Below are 15,373 nucleotides of genomic sequence, written 5' to 3' on the forward strand. Positions count from 1 at the left end.
TGACTTAGGAAAAAACATTTATTGATGAAATGTTTCACTATAAGCAAAGTTGTCAGAGCTCAAATAGGAAAAGGGGGTTGATTTGAAAATGTGATAATGAAAAACAGTAGCAGATCGTGCTATGGTTAACACCCCCCGGGCGAGTCTGTTTTCCATCACACACACATGAACAGCAAAATAAAAAACATTGGAATTAATTCGAGAACAGGAAGACAATTAGAACTTAAACCAGATAAAAATCAAAACCTGCAAGATACCAAATCAATCATGCTGAATTAACCAAAATACAGAGGAAAACATGTCCTTTATTGTTAACTGACTGTAATGACTGTTACTTGGACAACCCAAACACCACCTTGAGTTGTAAGTAACATCTAAAAAGAAAGCATGACTATAAAAAATTGGAGTTCCCACACGCATAAGCTATTCTGAGACGTCCTCATTTCCTGTCGTTAGAACGAGATCGGCTGCGGAGGAAAGGGCACAGACAATGGAAGGATAAAGCACCAAGTAGTAGTTCAGATATAACATACATGACAATTATGACACATACCTCCTTGACCGTGAGAATGATCTTGAGCGCTTACGGGTCTTGTCTCTGGAAGTAGACCGATATCTGCGTCTGTCTCGTGAAAGAGACCTGAAGGGAAAAATAAAGTTAATTGTTGCCTTAAAGGTTAAAAAAATAAATAAATAATAAAAAAAAGCTTCATATGCACGCACCTGCTGCGACTGCGGCTCAGGCTCCTCCTCCGAGGGGATCTAGAATGTAGGTGAAATCGGGGAAACATGTTTTTAGCAGGATTAAAGTGTTTAGGTACAATGGAAAACTCGTAGGATCATTTTGATGGAACTCCCCAATAATTGTTCAACATTTTTTTTAGTTAAATGTTTTTTAAACTCAAGGGAAAAAAAAGGGCCAGTTCAGATATCACTGACAAGATCAATCCTCAACCCTGGAACTCACTTGGGGGTGGGGGGGCGGTTGGGGCGGATAGTTCTCATCCTGGTAAGTTGTGCGTAAAAGGTCTATGCATATCTATAACTACACCATGCAATATTCTCTGAGTAAGTTTGTATTGTGTGAAAAAACATTACATACTGTATCCAGCTACACAGTACAAAAATAGGAAACAAAAAAGGGGACGCGTGTCGTTTTAAGCTGTTTGCTGGCTCAATAGAGGCGCTGCAGCAAACCAAATAGGTATTGATGAAATGTTTCGATGTTTGATCTATACAGGAGACAGTTGTACAGGTGAGAATCACTGACAGAGAAGGAAAAACAAGCAAAACTGCAAGGTCACCCTAAACGGCCAGCTGTTGAGCCATGAAACCTCTGAACATCACACAGGCAATTGATTGTAGTAAATGCAAACACCAGACCAGAGGGCCGTTCCAATGTTTTGACGCTCTACTGGGATGCGTTTAAATATTTAAACTAGACAACTGCCAAGTGCAAAATGTGAGTTTTGAAATAGAAAAACTCATACAACTATAAAGAGCATGATAAAAGCAACTTACTATTTTGGGGGGGTTTGGACAAGAAAGAAATGGCGCATGGTAGCCCTGGCGAGGGAGGTGAAATTGCAGAGAGGATCTGCCACATGCTGCAAATGTTGCCGATAAGTTGCTTGTTTGCTGGCTGCAGGGGACGGCTGTAGAGTTTTCCCTGTCTTTAGGGGGGAGGGATGTAAGCCAATGGCCGCTCCCGTTGATACTGTGGCGAATAGTACGAGTAAACACGCCGATTGGTTGATAAAGTGAGGTGGGCCGCTGTTGATTGGTTTAAGGTTGGAGCAGAGGAGGATGCCGTGAACTGCATGCTCAGGAACCAAAAGGTTGGTGGAACCTGACGACTGGCGCTGCGCCTGGGTCATGTGACAAAACCAGCCAAGCAGATCGCTGGTCAGCAGTCACATGATGCTGAAAGAGGGCTAGTTGACTGACTCAGATGTTGAGAAGCGTGGTGGTGACTCTGCAACGGGGTTCAGTTTATTAATAGATGGAAAACTGAACTCAGCAAAACAAAATTTATACCGACAGAACTGTATTCTAAAATAATTATGAATAGGTGTATGATTGATGACGTTTTAATTAAAGCAGTTCTAAGAGTTATGTATTTCAACAAAATGAGAAATTCTCATGTTCGGAGCAGACAAAAGCTGCTTGTGACAGTTGGTCTAATTTGGCACTGCCAAATATACTGTACATAGGAAATGCGTGAGGCAAACAGATCATTGTGAATAATCACAATGCTTTGGTTGGCAACAATTTATCAAGAAGTAATATTTTCAAATCAGTTTGCCGCTCACAGTTTGGGGAAATCAGCCATGTGTACATACCGAAAGTGACACATTAAAAGCACAGCGTGGACCTAGAAACATACCTGCGTCTCGCTGGAGAGCTACGGCGCCTTCCCTCATCCCTCGGGTATCGACTCCAGGACGGAGGAGGACCGCGGCTTCTAGAACGCTTTTCACCAGTGGACAATTCAACACGGACTTGACATCCACACATTGACCTTACAAAAAAGGAACTTTACAGTCAGTATAATTGCAAACAGTCACGACATTTGATGAATAATGAGAAAGAAAGAACAGGCGTTACCTTCCATCCAGTTCTCTCACAGCATCAGAGGCATCTCTTGGATCTTCAAACTCGACAAAGGCAAAGCCTGGTGGGTTCCTGGCAACCCACACACTTCTTAAAGGACCAAAATATCCAAAAGCCGATTCCAACTCTGCCTTATTGCCATTGTTTCCAAGATTCCCAACGTAAACTTTGCAGTCCAGGGGACAGTCTCTGTTGTAAGAAGGGTCTTGACGTGAAGAGAGAGAGAGAGGGAAAACAATGAGCAATATGTTTCCTCACTGGGTTGTGATACATTCTACAGTGGGTACGCAAAGTCTTCAGACCCCTTAAAATGTCGTAAGGCACCGAAGCTTCCGGTGGAGAGTAGACGCTGTAGCAGATCGCGCTGTTCATATGATGCAACTCTAACCCAAGTCCGTGACCGACAGGCACCGCTCCTTTAACACGAGGACCACCTGAATTCTAAAGCTACTTCGATCTCCCAGAGATCTTTTCTTTGATGGGACTGTTCAAAATGTTTAATGTGCGGATAAAAAAAAATTTTTTTTCATTAAGCCACATTAAGCTTTTTTGACGTGAAGTGTTTTAGATTGCCCCATTTTGACGGCTTGTGCTTTGGCAACAACGTAATCGCCTGAAATTATTAATACTCACCGTTTTGAGTAGCTATTAAAAGGTTTTTTTTTTTTTAATACAAGTCTGTTCTGAATATCTGTAAATGTAAATTTACTGAAGCTTCTCTCCTGGGACCACCAGTCCCATCTGTTACAGGTGGGATTGCTTACCACGGTATGGAGGTTGAGTGTCACTGCACTTTGTTATATTGACATTCCCCACGTCGATCGCTGAGCAAGCTTGATACCGTCACAAGTCGCTGCATTAAACTGACAACACGGAAGCTATTCTCATGTCCGTGTATTATTTATCACACTATGAGTTAGGTGGTGGTGCTTCAGGCAGACTGCCGTTGTCCCCTCTATCAGCCAATATTTTACTCTCAAGCTAATAATACCTTTAACTGTGTCACCGTCAGCAGCTCTTCACTGTACGGAGGGCTGCTCTTGCTCGGACTCGCTGTCTCAATCCTTAAGGCCTAGATAGACCAAACCGACGTCGGTGGTCGTGATTAGTGTAGTGACCACCGTCGCAGTGGCGTAACCCGTCAGGAAGCATCCGGTGGGCGTTTACGTATGTTGAATCGGCGTCGCCAGTCGTGACATTTGGTCACTCTGATTGTCTGTTAGCCTGCAAATCAGCTATCGGGAGCACCAACGGAAAGTGACAAATGCGGATAAACAGTGAGCACGCCTTCGCTGCCTTAATCTTCTTACAAGTAGAAGAGCAAGGGTTGACGATTTAAGTATTTCACAATACCGTGTCAAGAACGTGAGGGTTTGCTTCGCGTGGGAGCTCATCGTGAGCGAAGAATACAGCGGAATGCATTGTTTACGTTTTTATAATCCACCCGCGGCCAATAGCTTTCCGGTTGGATTTTTCTAACAACGAGAACTAGTGATTACCGCCGCCGATGGTATGGAATGGGATTTAATCTCACACATGCGCAGATGGTCCTTTAATGGTCAGTGGCGCTGTCTGTCGTTGTGGTATATTTTTCCAGCGTGATACCCACTCCATGCATATAGTCCATAATTTGGTGCATGCAATCTTGTTTCGTATATTAGGTAACATGTTACAACACAGTGTGCTTATGAATGCTTTTATATTTACAGAAAATTGCTATGTGTAATCCAATGGGGACAGTGTTATATCGTATTGCCAAGTAGGAACTCCTCATACCTCCCATTTCAGCAGGTCCAAGTCTACTGATGAAAAAGACCTGGAAAAAAAAAGTTGGGAAATTGTCACATGACCTACTTGTAAACGTAATACATTGCCCAAATATCCCAGTTGTTATAAATGAGCCAAGGAAACAGTGCTTGTCACGCACAGTTGTTATAAGCGAGTATTTTGATTTTAGCTGCAAGTTGTTAGACTGCAACATTTCTAATGGTAAATGTTGCATTTCTTCTATCATGTACATAAAATTAAAGTGGGAGTCAACGCCAAAATTTTCTTTCCAAGAATATGTTGCATGCACTAGTTGAAACATGGCATTCTGATTAATTTTGCATTTGTGGAATATGAGTTAAGCAGTTTAATCCACACATTTTGTACATCTCAGGGGGCGGCCATTTTGCCACTTGCCGTCGACTGAAAATGACACCACAGTTGCTCATGTAAAGACCAATCATGGCTCAGCTTCAGAAAACAGGTGAGCCGTGATTGGTTGTTACTGAGCAACTGTTATGTCATTTTCAGTCGAAAGCAAGTGACAAAATGGCTGCCCCCTGAGACGGATAAAAACGGGTGGATTTGACTACTTAAGTCATATTCCGCAAACGTAATTCTAATCAAAAAGAAGTGTTGGACTAGTGGGGGCATATATATCATTGTAAAGCAAATTGTCGGATTGACTTCCGCTGCCGACAGTCGGCCTGACGCCACAGGGGGTAAGCGTCAGTCACAGTTGGCCAACAAGGTCTATCTAGGCCTTTATGAGCCAACCGATTCATCTGCGGATATAAGCTCTTTTACAATAGGATTTTTTTACGCTGAAGGTCTTTTTTTTAAAAACACATTACAACATGACAAAACAGTCAACCTGCCCCCCCAAAACAGCCCATTTTGCCGATTTCTCCCTGTTGTAAATTTAAACAGATACTAAAGGACTATCCAATATTAAAACAGTCACTTGTTCTGCCTGTAATTCATGTCTTTATTCTTAAAGTACAAGTACAACGCATAATTCATTGAAAAATTCTTATTTTACAAGGGCTAACCCAGTATTCCGAATTTATTTCTGAGGTTCCAAACAATAAATTACCGTGTTTTACTTTGTGAAACACTTATGCTTGTGTTCGTTCGAGTCAGCATTTCTTTTAAAAAAAAAAGCTTTTTCAACTTCAAATTGGCTCCCTCTGTGTTATAGCCCCTTCATATCTCCCTGTGTTAAAGCCCCCTCGTAAGAGTTCCTGATCGCCTTTTGTATGTGCCAGTTTTGAAGAACAATGTGGACTCATTTTGAACTTTAGTCGAATTTTGATACATTCAACTTGTACATTAATAACAATATCAATACAATCGCGCATTAAATTACTTCTAACAAGGACATCTAGGAAATATTTTAAGACTATTGACGTAAATCGATTAAATGAGTCCAGCATTCTAATCAAATTGTTCTTTGAGGCACGGTCTTTGGACGCCACATTTGGAATACGAATGGAACGCGGCAATGCTGTTCGCTGAAAATCGTTGCGCTGACGCACGCTAGCAACATTTAGCACGCCAGTTTCCAAAATCATCTTCAAAGTAAACGTTTGTCGTCAACGATGCCTTTGAAATGCAGCGCTCAGACACCAAGTCACACAACCTCAACACTCTAAATTAACTCAACAAAGAAGACCAAGAGTAAAAATAGAGCAGGCTATGCTCCCCATCCCCCATCGAATCAAACACGCGAGCGCGGACGCTAATGCTAGCGAGCAACACTGGCATCGCGACGGTCGATCCTACACTTTTCCTAGGCCTCATGCATTTCGGCTGACCTAATTCGAAAACACAGTCGGGGCCGAAGAGTGCCGTTTTTAAACTTACAATGTGACTTTTGACTGAATCTTACCAATATTGAGACTGTTGCGCGGCTAAAACGATTCCCGTCGAGCTCAGTCCAACCACACAACTAGCTTAACTTGTTAACGCCGACAGGATACGCCAACGTGAAGGGATGACGTTCTTATTCGTTAAGTACGAGCCCACTTGGAAAACAGCGCCCTCTACTTTAATGGAAGAAACAGTGTCACGTTTCTTGTCATGTTCCCGTTCTGCGTGTCAGAAAAACGACTAAAATATGTTGTTCTCCAGCTTTATGGACATTTCATCAGGTTAAAAAAAAAGTTCATTACGCTACAAAATTATATGGATACCAAAACAGTTCATTATGCAAAATTATATGAATACCAACATTAATTAATTGCTTGCTGCTATTAATATCATAACGCTTGCATTTTAAATGTAATTTGTAAATAATAAGGGACTACACTACATTTGTATTACATTTGATGCAGGTAAATACCTGTACACTAAACAAACAAATTAGTTCATTAAAAAAATAAATATAAATATCAGGTCAAACATTTTTTGTTAATGTAGTTTATTATTATATTTATATTAATTTCTCTGCACATTAGTCATACAAATAATTATTATTATATAGTATCGCTTTATTTGTATATTATATATTATTTTGAAACTACTTATAATCCACGTTCTGAAGTCAGCCGAAATTCAACCACTGAAGGTAACAGTGCAGATGTTTGGTTCCCCTCAATATTTATGAAGCTTTGTTAGGTGTCTAAATAACAGAGGGAACATTCTCTACGTTCTGTGTTGCCAGGAAAGTTGTTAGCATATCTCTCTCTCACAGTTCTCATGTTCTGGGTTCAAATATTGGCTCCAACTTCCCTGTGTGGAATTCACATGTTCTCCCGATGCATGCGTCGGTTCCTCCCATTCCAAAAACACAGTAGACCCATTGAAAATCCTAAATTGACCATTTGTGTGAGCGCTTACTCATCTAAAGGAAGGCTGGATTAATTATTTTGATTAAAGCTCACAGTTAACCAAATCAAAATATACCATCTTAAGAAAAGAGAATGTTACGTAAGAGAACATCGTAATTCATTAAGTTGGAATTCTGCAAAATATTTTTGTGTTTAATGATTCGGTATAATATGAAGTCACTTCACCAAATAAACGAACTTTGCTAGAATATTCAAATTTATTGAGACACACGAGTACATAAATTTTATCTTGTGCGCAGTCGCGCCAAGAAACAAACACAAGCCATGCAGTACAACCTTAAATGCACAAACCATTTGCTGTGGTTTGCTTATTACTCAGCAGGGAATATGACTAAATCAACAAGCTGGTTATTGCTCAACAGGAGATGACTTGCCAAACATGCTCCTTCTACTATATGCTGCATGTACATGCCCAGAGCATAGTTTAGCTTTAAGACCTTGTGTTCACTTAGGGCAAGCTTTGTGTTTGGTGGAAGGATGTGCTGTGCATGGAAAGAAGGGTCCACCTTCAAAGATGAATATTTGTGCATGTTTGTGTTTTATTGAACATGACAGTTAAGTGATTTATTCCATTTTGACGTCCTTTTTTGAATCGCATTATCACTTAATACTGTATCTTGCTTGTGGTGATTGTGGAGTGGCGCCACGCCCGTCTATATTTAGATAAGGCTCCAACTGTCACTGTGAACATTTAACCTTGTTTTGGTGATATAATAACTCACACATCTCAACCAACCACTAATTGGCAAAGCATGATGGATGAAATTTCTTTTTGACAGATTTTCGTGCCTGTGTTTCCAGTTTTGAATACAGCTCACATTTTAGTTTCTGGAAATGATGTGGTCCCTGATGGAAGAAAGTTAATGTTGGATGTTTTGCATTAATTGTATTGATAGCCAAGGCTTTTTCATACATTTACATGATTACATTTGTGCTCCCTCATATTTAGCTGGGTCACAGGTTCTTATTGGTGTAAAAATCTGTTTGCCATAGCACTATGATCAATTACGGCTGTATCATGATGTAAACGGTTTCATTCAACCATTGATACTATAGAACTGATAGCTACTGTGCAGTTTCCATCTCTATTGAGCGGTACATACAATGGATGGGTGGATAGATAATGATATACCTTATCAATCACATGAAAGAATTTAAGGTAGCAGCAATATTGTCATACAACACAAATCAAACCAAAACAAGGCAAAGAAGCATTCCAAGGATTATATAAACAAGGCCTCGGATATTGAAGGTTTTACCCAGTACAGCAGATAGAATATTTGCATGTGTTCATGTAAATTCTGTTTTGTTCAAAGTTTGGCCTTGGCAGAAGTCGGCGCCTTTCCCATAATCCAAAGGGAAAAAAAAAGAAAGAAAGAAAGAAAGAAAGAGAAAGCCTGCATGCCAGGGATGGCTCTAGGATTTTTTTTCTCTCCTGGGGCTAAAGCAGGGCTTGGCCTTCATGGAGGGTTGGGGTATTGGGGGCTGAGAACATTATTTATACATATATTTTAGAATATCAAGTAAAATGCTGGAGGGGCTAAACTGGGGCTACACAGGTTTCTGACAGGGCTATAGCCCCCGCTAGCCCTGATGTAGCGCCATACTGCTGTATGCACACAAAAATGTAATGCTTACTTCCCTAAACCGTACTCTACAACGTCAACAGGTTTCGTGGAAACTGGTTGAGTACTTTTCACGTAATATGCACAGACCCTACATTCCCTGAGTAGATACAACACTAAAGTGGTTCTTGATGTTAGCTTAGTTTTTAAAAAACTTTTTGTCCATCCATCCATTTTAAACGATGCATTCATTAGCCCTATCTATGCTTTTTTGTTAGCATTGAGCTACATGAACATTTATAAAGTAAGGCTAGCTGGTTGGTTCAAATACAAATACTGTATATTCATTTTTGTTTTATCCTTAGTGAGACAGCTAACTTCAACTGTTTGTTAGCATTAAAGCTGATTGGTTAAAATACAATAGTACCAATTATGTTTATTGTGGCAGTGAACCTCAACTGCTTGTTAGCATTAAACTAAATGAATATATACAAAACACAAAGACAAAGTAAGACAAAGTAAAAATAGCTGGTTGGTTAAATACAAGTGCTTTGTATAATTATTTTTGTGCAATGTTTGTTCAGCTAAATTGATTTATCTAAAGTAAAGCTAGCTGCTTGGTTCAAATACAAGAATAATTCTTATTTTAATGTTTAGTGCGACAGTAAACTTCAACTGGGGGAGCATACACAGCTTGAAGTCTTGTTTTTAAAGAATTGTTTACTATCTCCCAAACCGCTGCTTGTTGTGAAGTGAATGGAGTACATGTAGCGTTCAAATAAAAAATGTTGTTCTCTCAAGTCAAAATTGCCCAAACAAATTCACATTTTTTCACTGCATCTTGTGCTACAAATACAAACTGTCTTAACAATTGATTTAAAAGTCAGGATATTTCCTTGATTTCGTGTCACTATGCATCAAAGTTAAACCTCGTGCAGTCAGAAGGCAACAAATTCATGCAAGTTTTTTTTCAATAGTGTTTTCCTGCTTCTGCTCGTGCACAGGGTAAAAGTTCAGAGATCAACAGATGCATACAGGAGATTACGCCATGTACGTAACAAGAGCATTATGTCTCTCTGCTAAGTTATGTCTCAGTATACACTCTTCTAACTTGATCTCCAGCCCCTTGTATTTTCTCTTCGCAAAATGAAGAGTTGAGCACAGTTTTTTTCTATTCTGCAAAGTGCCCAGCAGCCATGAACTGCTGTTGTGAATGAGTTGTCTTTTTTTCATGCATCCACTCAGGGTAGTGTTTTTCAGTACGATTAGTACAGCACATTCTGTTCTGTTTCACTTCCTGATGACTGTGCAGGCTGTATCCCTGAATGAACTCACCCGCGTGCTTCTGGTTACACCGAGACACAAGACAGACGGATTCCCGCAACTGCCTGTCAGTTGTTTTTTTAAAATAGACTTTTACAGCCTCAAAAGATAGGGCTAAGAAAGACACGCTGTTCAAGAAGGATTAAATAGTAGTGTAAGAGATAGCAAAGCAAGGTTACTTAAGATATTTAAGTATATGGCACGCATCAGTAATAAGACAAATCACAAATTACTTTTTAAATTATTGCACCACCATGAATTTTCTCTTTGAGATGTATCTCTTACATTCATTAATATAGAAATACATTTGTGACAGCAAAAAAATAGAAGATATTCTTTTGAGTGTTTTTGTAGAAGGATTTGGCCATAACAAATCCAGGATGGAAGATGGAACAAGCAGTGTGGTCTCACACAGTGCGTCAGTATAAACATTTATTCAAGCATTTCATTTCACATCAGGTCAGATGAGGTCATCGTGACTTCCACGTAAGCATAGCGAGCTGGAGAGCATGCCGCCACAATGCGCACATCAGCCTCTGTGAAAAACAACCTGGTGAGTACGAGATCATCTAAAGCTTTCCTATCAATAGGTGGGAGGCGGCGCACAATGAAAGGCTGTTTGTACTCTTTGATGGCAGTTGTTTGCTTGGTGTATTATCTTTGCTCTATTGAATAAAATGTTCCAACAGCATGCGAGAAACAGTCTTCATGGCGCCTCACTATATTACTCATCCGGGTGACAACCTCCCAGTGGACTTGCAATTCACTTGTGTTATGTCACCTTTGATATAACCAAGATCACCGTGTTCCCTTCCATTGGTGTCTGGCTGTATGCCAACAATGCGGCTAGACAGCGTTCTCAACGTCGATACAATGATGAGATGTAACATTTATGCTGCGGTACGCTCAGAAAACCTTAAATGCAAGCTAATTAAAGACAACAACTTGTGATCGGAGATGTTTTTGGCAAAGCCGCGGAAATAAGATGCAGGATGCAGTCTTTTTTTTTTTTTTACAAAAGAATGCAATCATTAAAAAATTAATTTCAAGGACAAGGCTGAAATTTGAAATGAATGAAGTGCCACATGAAAGTGGAAAAACACTTTAGAGTTCGATTGAGACATTAATAAAATTTTACGCTATTCTCATGGATTTTAAAATGTTGACAATTACTCCCTGATATGACAAATTGAGGAAATTGAATATGTTGTATAATAATTATTTAAAAAATTAATAAGAGCTTGGTGAAGTCTAACATCACAAATTGTAATCAGCAATATATTTAGAACATTGGATATACATTTTTAGGTGCTCATTTGTTTGACACCACATTTTTGTTGTAATTTACATAAAGTAACAAAAGTAGTAAACACAACACTCCAAACACAATGTCTTACAGACATTTTCTGTCAAAAGATATTAGTTGTTTTTTTTTTCTTTTTAATGGAGTCCCTTAATGTTTCCTTGTTAAGACTGACAATTTGTGCAAGGCGTGCATGAGTAGTCACTATCCAAAACAACAATGCTGGACAACATGTTGCAGTTGTGCTTATTATGCAACTGTGTAACACATTACTTGATGAAGTCAAATTCCATTCAAAGGTTGTACTGTACACAAAAGGACAAGCAGTTGGTGTGAAACTATTGGATGCAGTACTATGTTTTGTTTGTTTACAGTCATTGTTTTCAGTCATTTTTGCAGGTTCGGGTTTTTGAGCATGATTTTGACAAAGTTGCTTGTGGAAACATTTTAAAATACCAGTGGCAAAAGAGATTTTACTTCATTTTTTTTTTTTAATGCCGCCTTGACTTCATGTGTGTAAATGTCTCCCATGCTTAAATAGCCACTTAAATACCCACTTAAAGTCCTATTTTCAAATGGTGGAGGCCCACTGAAATACATTTCTTGCATAATAGTAAAGACAAAAGTGCATAATAGTACAGAGATAAAAAGCATAAAAATGGTAATAGTTGCACAATTTACATGTGTAGTCTGTCAAATTCAGCAGATAAAAGTGCATAATTAAATCAGTTACACTCTTGTCTTAGAGGTTTCCTCGTCCAACACACCTGATTCAAACGATCGGGATCAGGATCAGGCTCCTGCAGAACTTGCTTATGAGCTGATCATTTGAAACAGGTGTGTTGCAGCAGGGAGAGATGGAAAACAGGCAGGACAGCAGCCCTCGAGGACCGGAGTTCGACACTCCTGTTTAGACAAACTGATTTATTAAAAGTTGCAACACTCTAACAAATTCATGCATATCTCAGAAATAACACTATTTATTTTGCTCTCTCCTATTGTGTGAATGCAAAATGTCCAGATCACCCAGCGCTACGGCTCACAAATCGCTGTGGTGTACTGCAACAACATAATTAGGCTCTCAACAGTGACAGCTTGGCAGTTTGAGTGAAAAAAAGGTGGACTATTAGTGAAAGAACCCCAAAAAAGGAACTCTGAAGACACTATGATGCAGTTGTGTTAGGTTTTATGGGAAATACTTATTACTTTTAGGCTGATGCCAATTCCGATATTTACTGGAATAAAATTGCAATAACCGATTAATCAGACAGTCAGTTAAAAAAAATCTGTAATGAATAAAACAACTTTTTGGTCTCTTAATGAGTACAACTATAAAAATATTAATTAAAGCCAGAACATTTGACTGTTTTACAATACTTTGTTCTTTAGTTTTGTTTGAACTTTACAACAACAAGGGGAAAAATTTGACAATTTCTCATGATTTTTTTGATGGGGGCAATGTTTGAATGTCATTATATTTTCCTTATGTTGTAATGTGTTAAAAAATCTACAGAAAACAGCAGATTTTAGCAGAATTTAAAATCTTAAATTAAAAAATTAAATTGGCCATCTGAATAATGGGACAGGCCCTATTGATGCTATTAATCTATGTGAGGACACTGATCATATTTGAGTCCATCACTGGTGAGCTATTTTTAGATTCGGCCCGCAGGTTTTTGTTGTTGTTTTTGGTCAAAGCCTAATCGTTTCTTCACAAACATTCTTGTTTATTATGGTTATTAGTCATGGAGTGAAACTTGCATTTGCCAGTAGTCTCAAAGGCGGCATTAAGTCTGTGGTCTTGGCAGATGGCCACCCCACTGAGTCTTGGTCTCTGTTGAAGTTTTTCTATAGTTTGGGGAGTTTTTCTTCCATTCTCTAGCTAGTACTTGGTAATGTGGTGTTAAATTTCTAGTCATGGTCAAGTTTTTCCTTTGCTGATGTGCTAACTACTAATGTATACTAGTGTGCAATGTGGGCTCAAGATTAGACGTTTCATGCACGATTTATTCTTAAGATTCTTTCATTTAGGAGAAAGCAACTTTTGAATAGCTATCCACTGTAGTGACCACATTCCAGGAAACCTGGAGACTTTTTTTGTCCCAGAAAGCCCTAACAGAGGAGAAATTTTTCCAAGGGACAAACGGTCGAACTCACAAATACAAAATGAAAACACTCGCAAGGAGCATGGAATCAAAGCTCCTTGTCTCTCTCACTAGGCCATTGCCTTTAAATAAACAGATCAACATGCAAATACAATAAAACATTGGGTGTACAGTACTGTATATGTGTGTACATGTGAGTGTGTGTGTTGGGGATATTACTGTACAAATAAATTGAGCTATGAGCAAGGTCACGGAATGAATCAAACTTATAAGTCAAGGTACCACTGTGCATTACGATCACATCAGAGTCGGCCAAAAGCTAAGGTTGGGTGAAAGAGCTCGTTTAGTATGGGTTTTTTTTTGTGTTGTGTCAAACTCAAGGCCCCGGGGGGGAGATCCCGACCGCCACATATCTTGTGGCCCAGTAAAGTAACTCAAGTACGTCTTCTTCATATTTCTTGCTAAATGGATTTGTTCTGTTCGTTTTGTAAAATCTGCACAAAAATTGCAAACTTTCTTAATTTTTTACAGATATCACTAGGATTTTAACCAAATCAAGTTTGAATTTAAATTGAACCCTATTTTTTGCCATTATTTTCTGAAACTCAAATTTGTTGTTAGAGAATATAGTAACGATGAAATGGAAAAGCAGGTGCAATTGTGAAGGCTATATGTAATATGGTCATTTATCCATTTAAGGGAATCCAAAACTATTATGTGGCCATTGATGAAAATGAGTGTGACACCCCTGTTGCATTGGTGTGGTGATTTACTTTCAAATGAAAGAGAAAAAAAAACCATCAGAACTTGTTGCAAATCATTTTGTGGACATTAGTCAAATAAAACTTGTACCTAAATAAATGTTTGAAAACACTTCTAATATATTAAACAAATTTACTGTAGTTAAATACAACTGAACTGTACTTAAAAAAATGTACTGTACATTTATACAGTACATAAAAATTTGGTGACATCTACTCAATCATCCATCCATTAGCCAAAATTTGTTTACAAAGCAATTTTTATACAAAAGTAATGCAACTCAACGTGCTTAAATGGTTAAAATCAATCCCCGCTCGCCATGCATCCAGACACACCCGCACTCTCACAGGTTAAAAATGACAAATACCTATGGTGTATGGCTGGCTACCGATGATACAGGTGAGGGTAGTAACAGTACACTGTAAAGAATTCTTCCGAATTCTAACAGAAAATTATTGGCAGCAGTGACACCAGTATTTTACCGTTAATTTACAGTGCCACTACTGTAATGTATTTTAACAGTGTAATACAGTGCTTTGAATTACAGTATATTACCATAGGATAACAGTGACTGGTCTGGTTGTGTGATAATTGTACACCAGATCTACTATTATTTATTTTAACTAAATACTACTGGATTTTGAATTATCATACATATGTTTGTTTTATTGGTGGCATCACAAGCCTTTTTTTTTGTAAACGATAAGACATAATTAATTGCAAATTACACTGGTCAACAGCAAAATTCAATCAGAGAAGGCTTTTCGTGCCCCGTAACATATTTTTGAGTCTCAGTGTTTTTCTTCTAGCACATCAGGTATTTGAGATCGTTTTTTAATTTTTAGGTTTGCCCTATAAAAGCTTGCGCAATATGGACATTTATAGCTAATGACGTTTCAGAAAAAAAAAATCTACCTGTTGCTGAACCTAACCCTTAATTCATAAATATTATTAAATAGCTGGCACCCTGTTCAGGGTATACCCCGCCTATACTGCCTGAAGACATCTGGGATAGATTCCAGCACGCCCACGACCCTCATAAGGATAAGTGGTTCAGATGACGGATGGATGGATAATACTGTA

General features: G+C 38.7%; 1 protein-coding gene across 2 annotated transcripts in view; it reads right to left on the reverse strand.

Annotated features, from left to right (window-relative positions):
* srsf3a (serine and arginine rich splicing factor 3a) overlaps window positions 1-15,373 on the reverse strand; it is a 22,661-nt gene continuing 7,288 nt past the window's right edge. Inside the window, exons 1-7 of one of the 2 annotated variants that reach the window (XM_086041527.1) lie at window positions 6,272-6,416; window positions 4,390-4,429; window positions 2,608-2,818; window positions 2,387-2,521; window positions 724-762; window positions 554-640; window positions 1-467 (exon numbers count right to left, since the gene is read on the reverse strand). In XM_086041527.1, coding sequence (XP_085897653.1) covers window positions 440-467; window positions 554-640; window positions 724-762; window positions 2,387-2,521; window positions 2,608-2,818; window positions 4,390-4,396 — 507 coding nt within the window. In that variant the 5' untranslated portion in view covers window positions 4,397-4,429; window positions 6,272-6,416 and the 3' untranslated portion in view covers window positions 1-439. Of the gene's footprint in view, window positions 468-553; window positions 641-723; window positions 763-2,386; window positions 2,522-2,607; window positions 2,819-4,389; window positions 4,430-6,271; window positions 6,417-15,373 lie in introns of those variants that run through there. The other variant, XM_086041528.1, reaches the window with a different exon arrangement.

This window comes from Filicampus tigris, chromosome 9 (assembly GCF_054856515.1).
Source record: "Filicampus tigris isolate MCC_2025a chromosome 9, RoL_Ftig_1.0, whole genome shotgun sequence".
Classification (NCBI taxonomy): Eukaryota; Metazoa; Chordata; class Actinopteri; order Syngnathiformes; family Syngnathidae; genus Filicampus; species Filicampus tigris.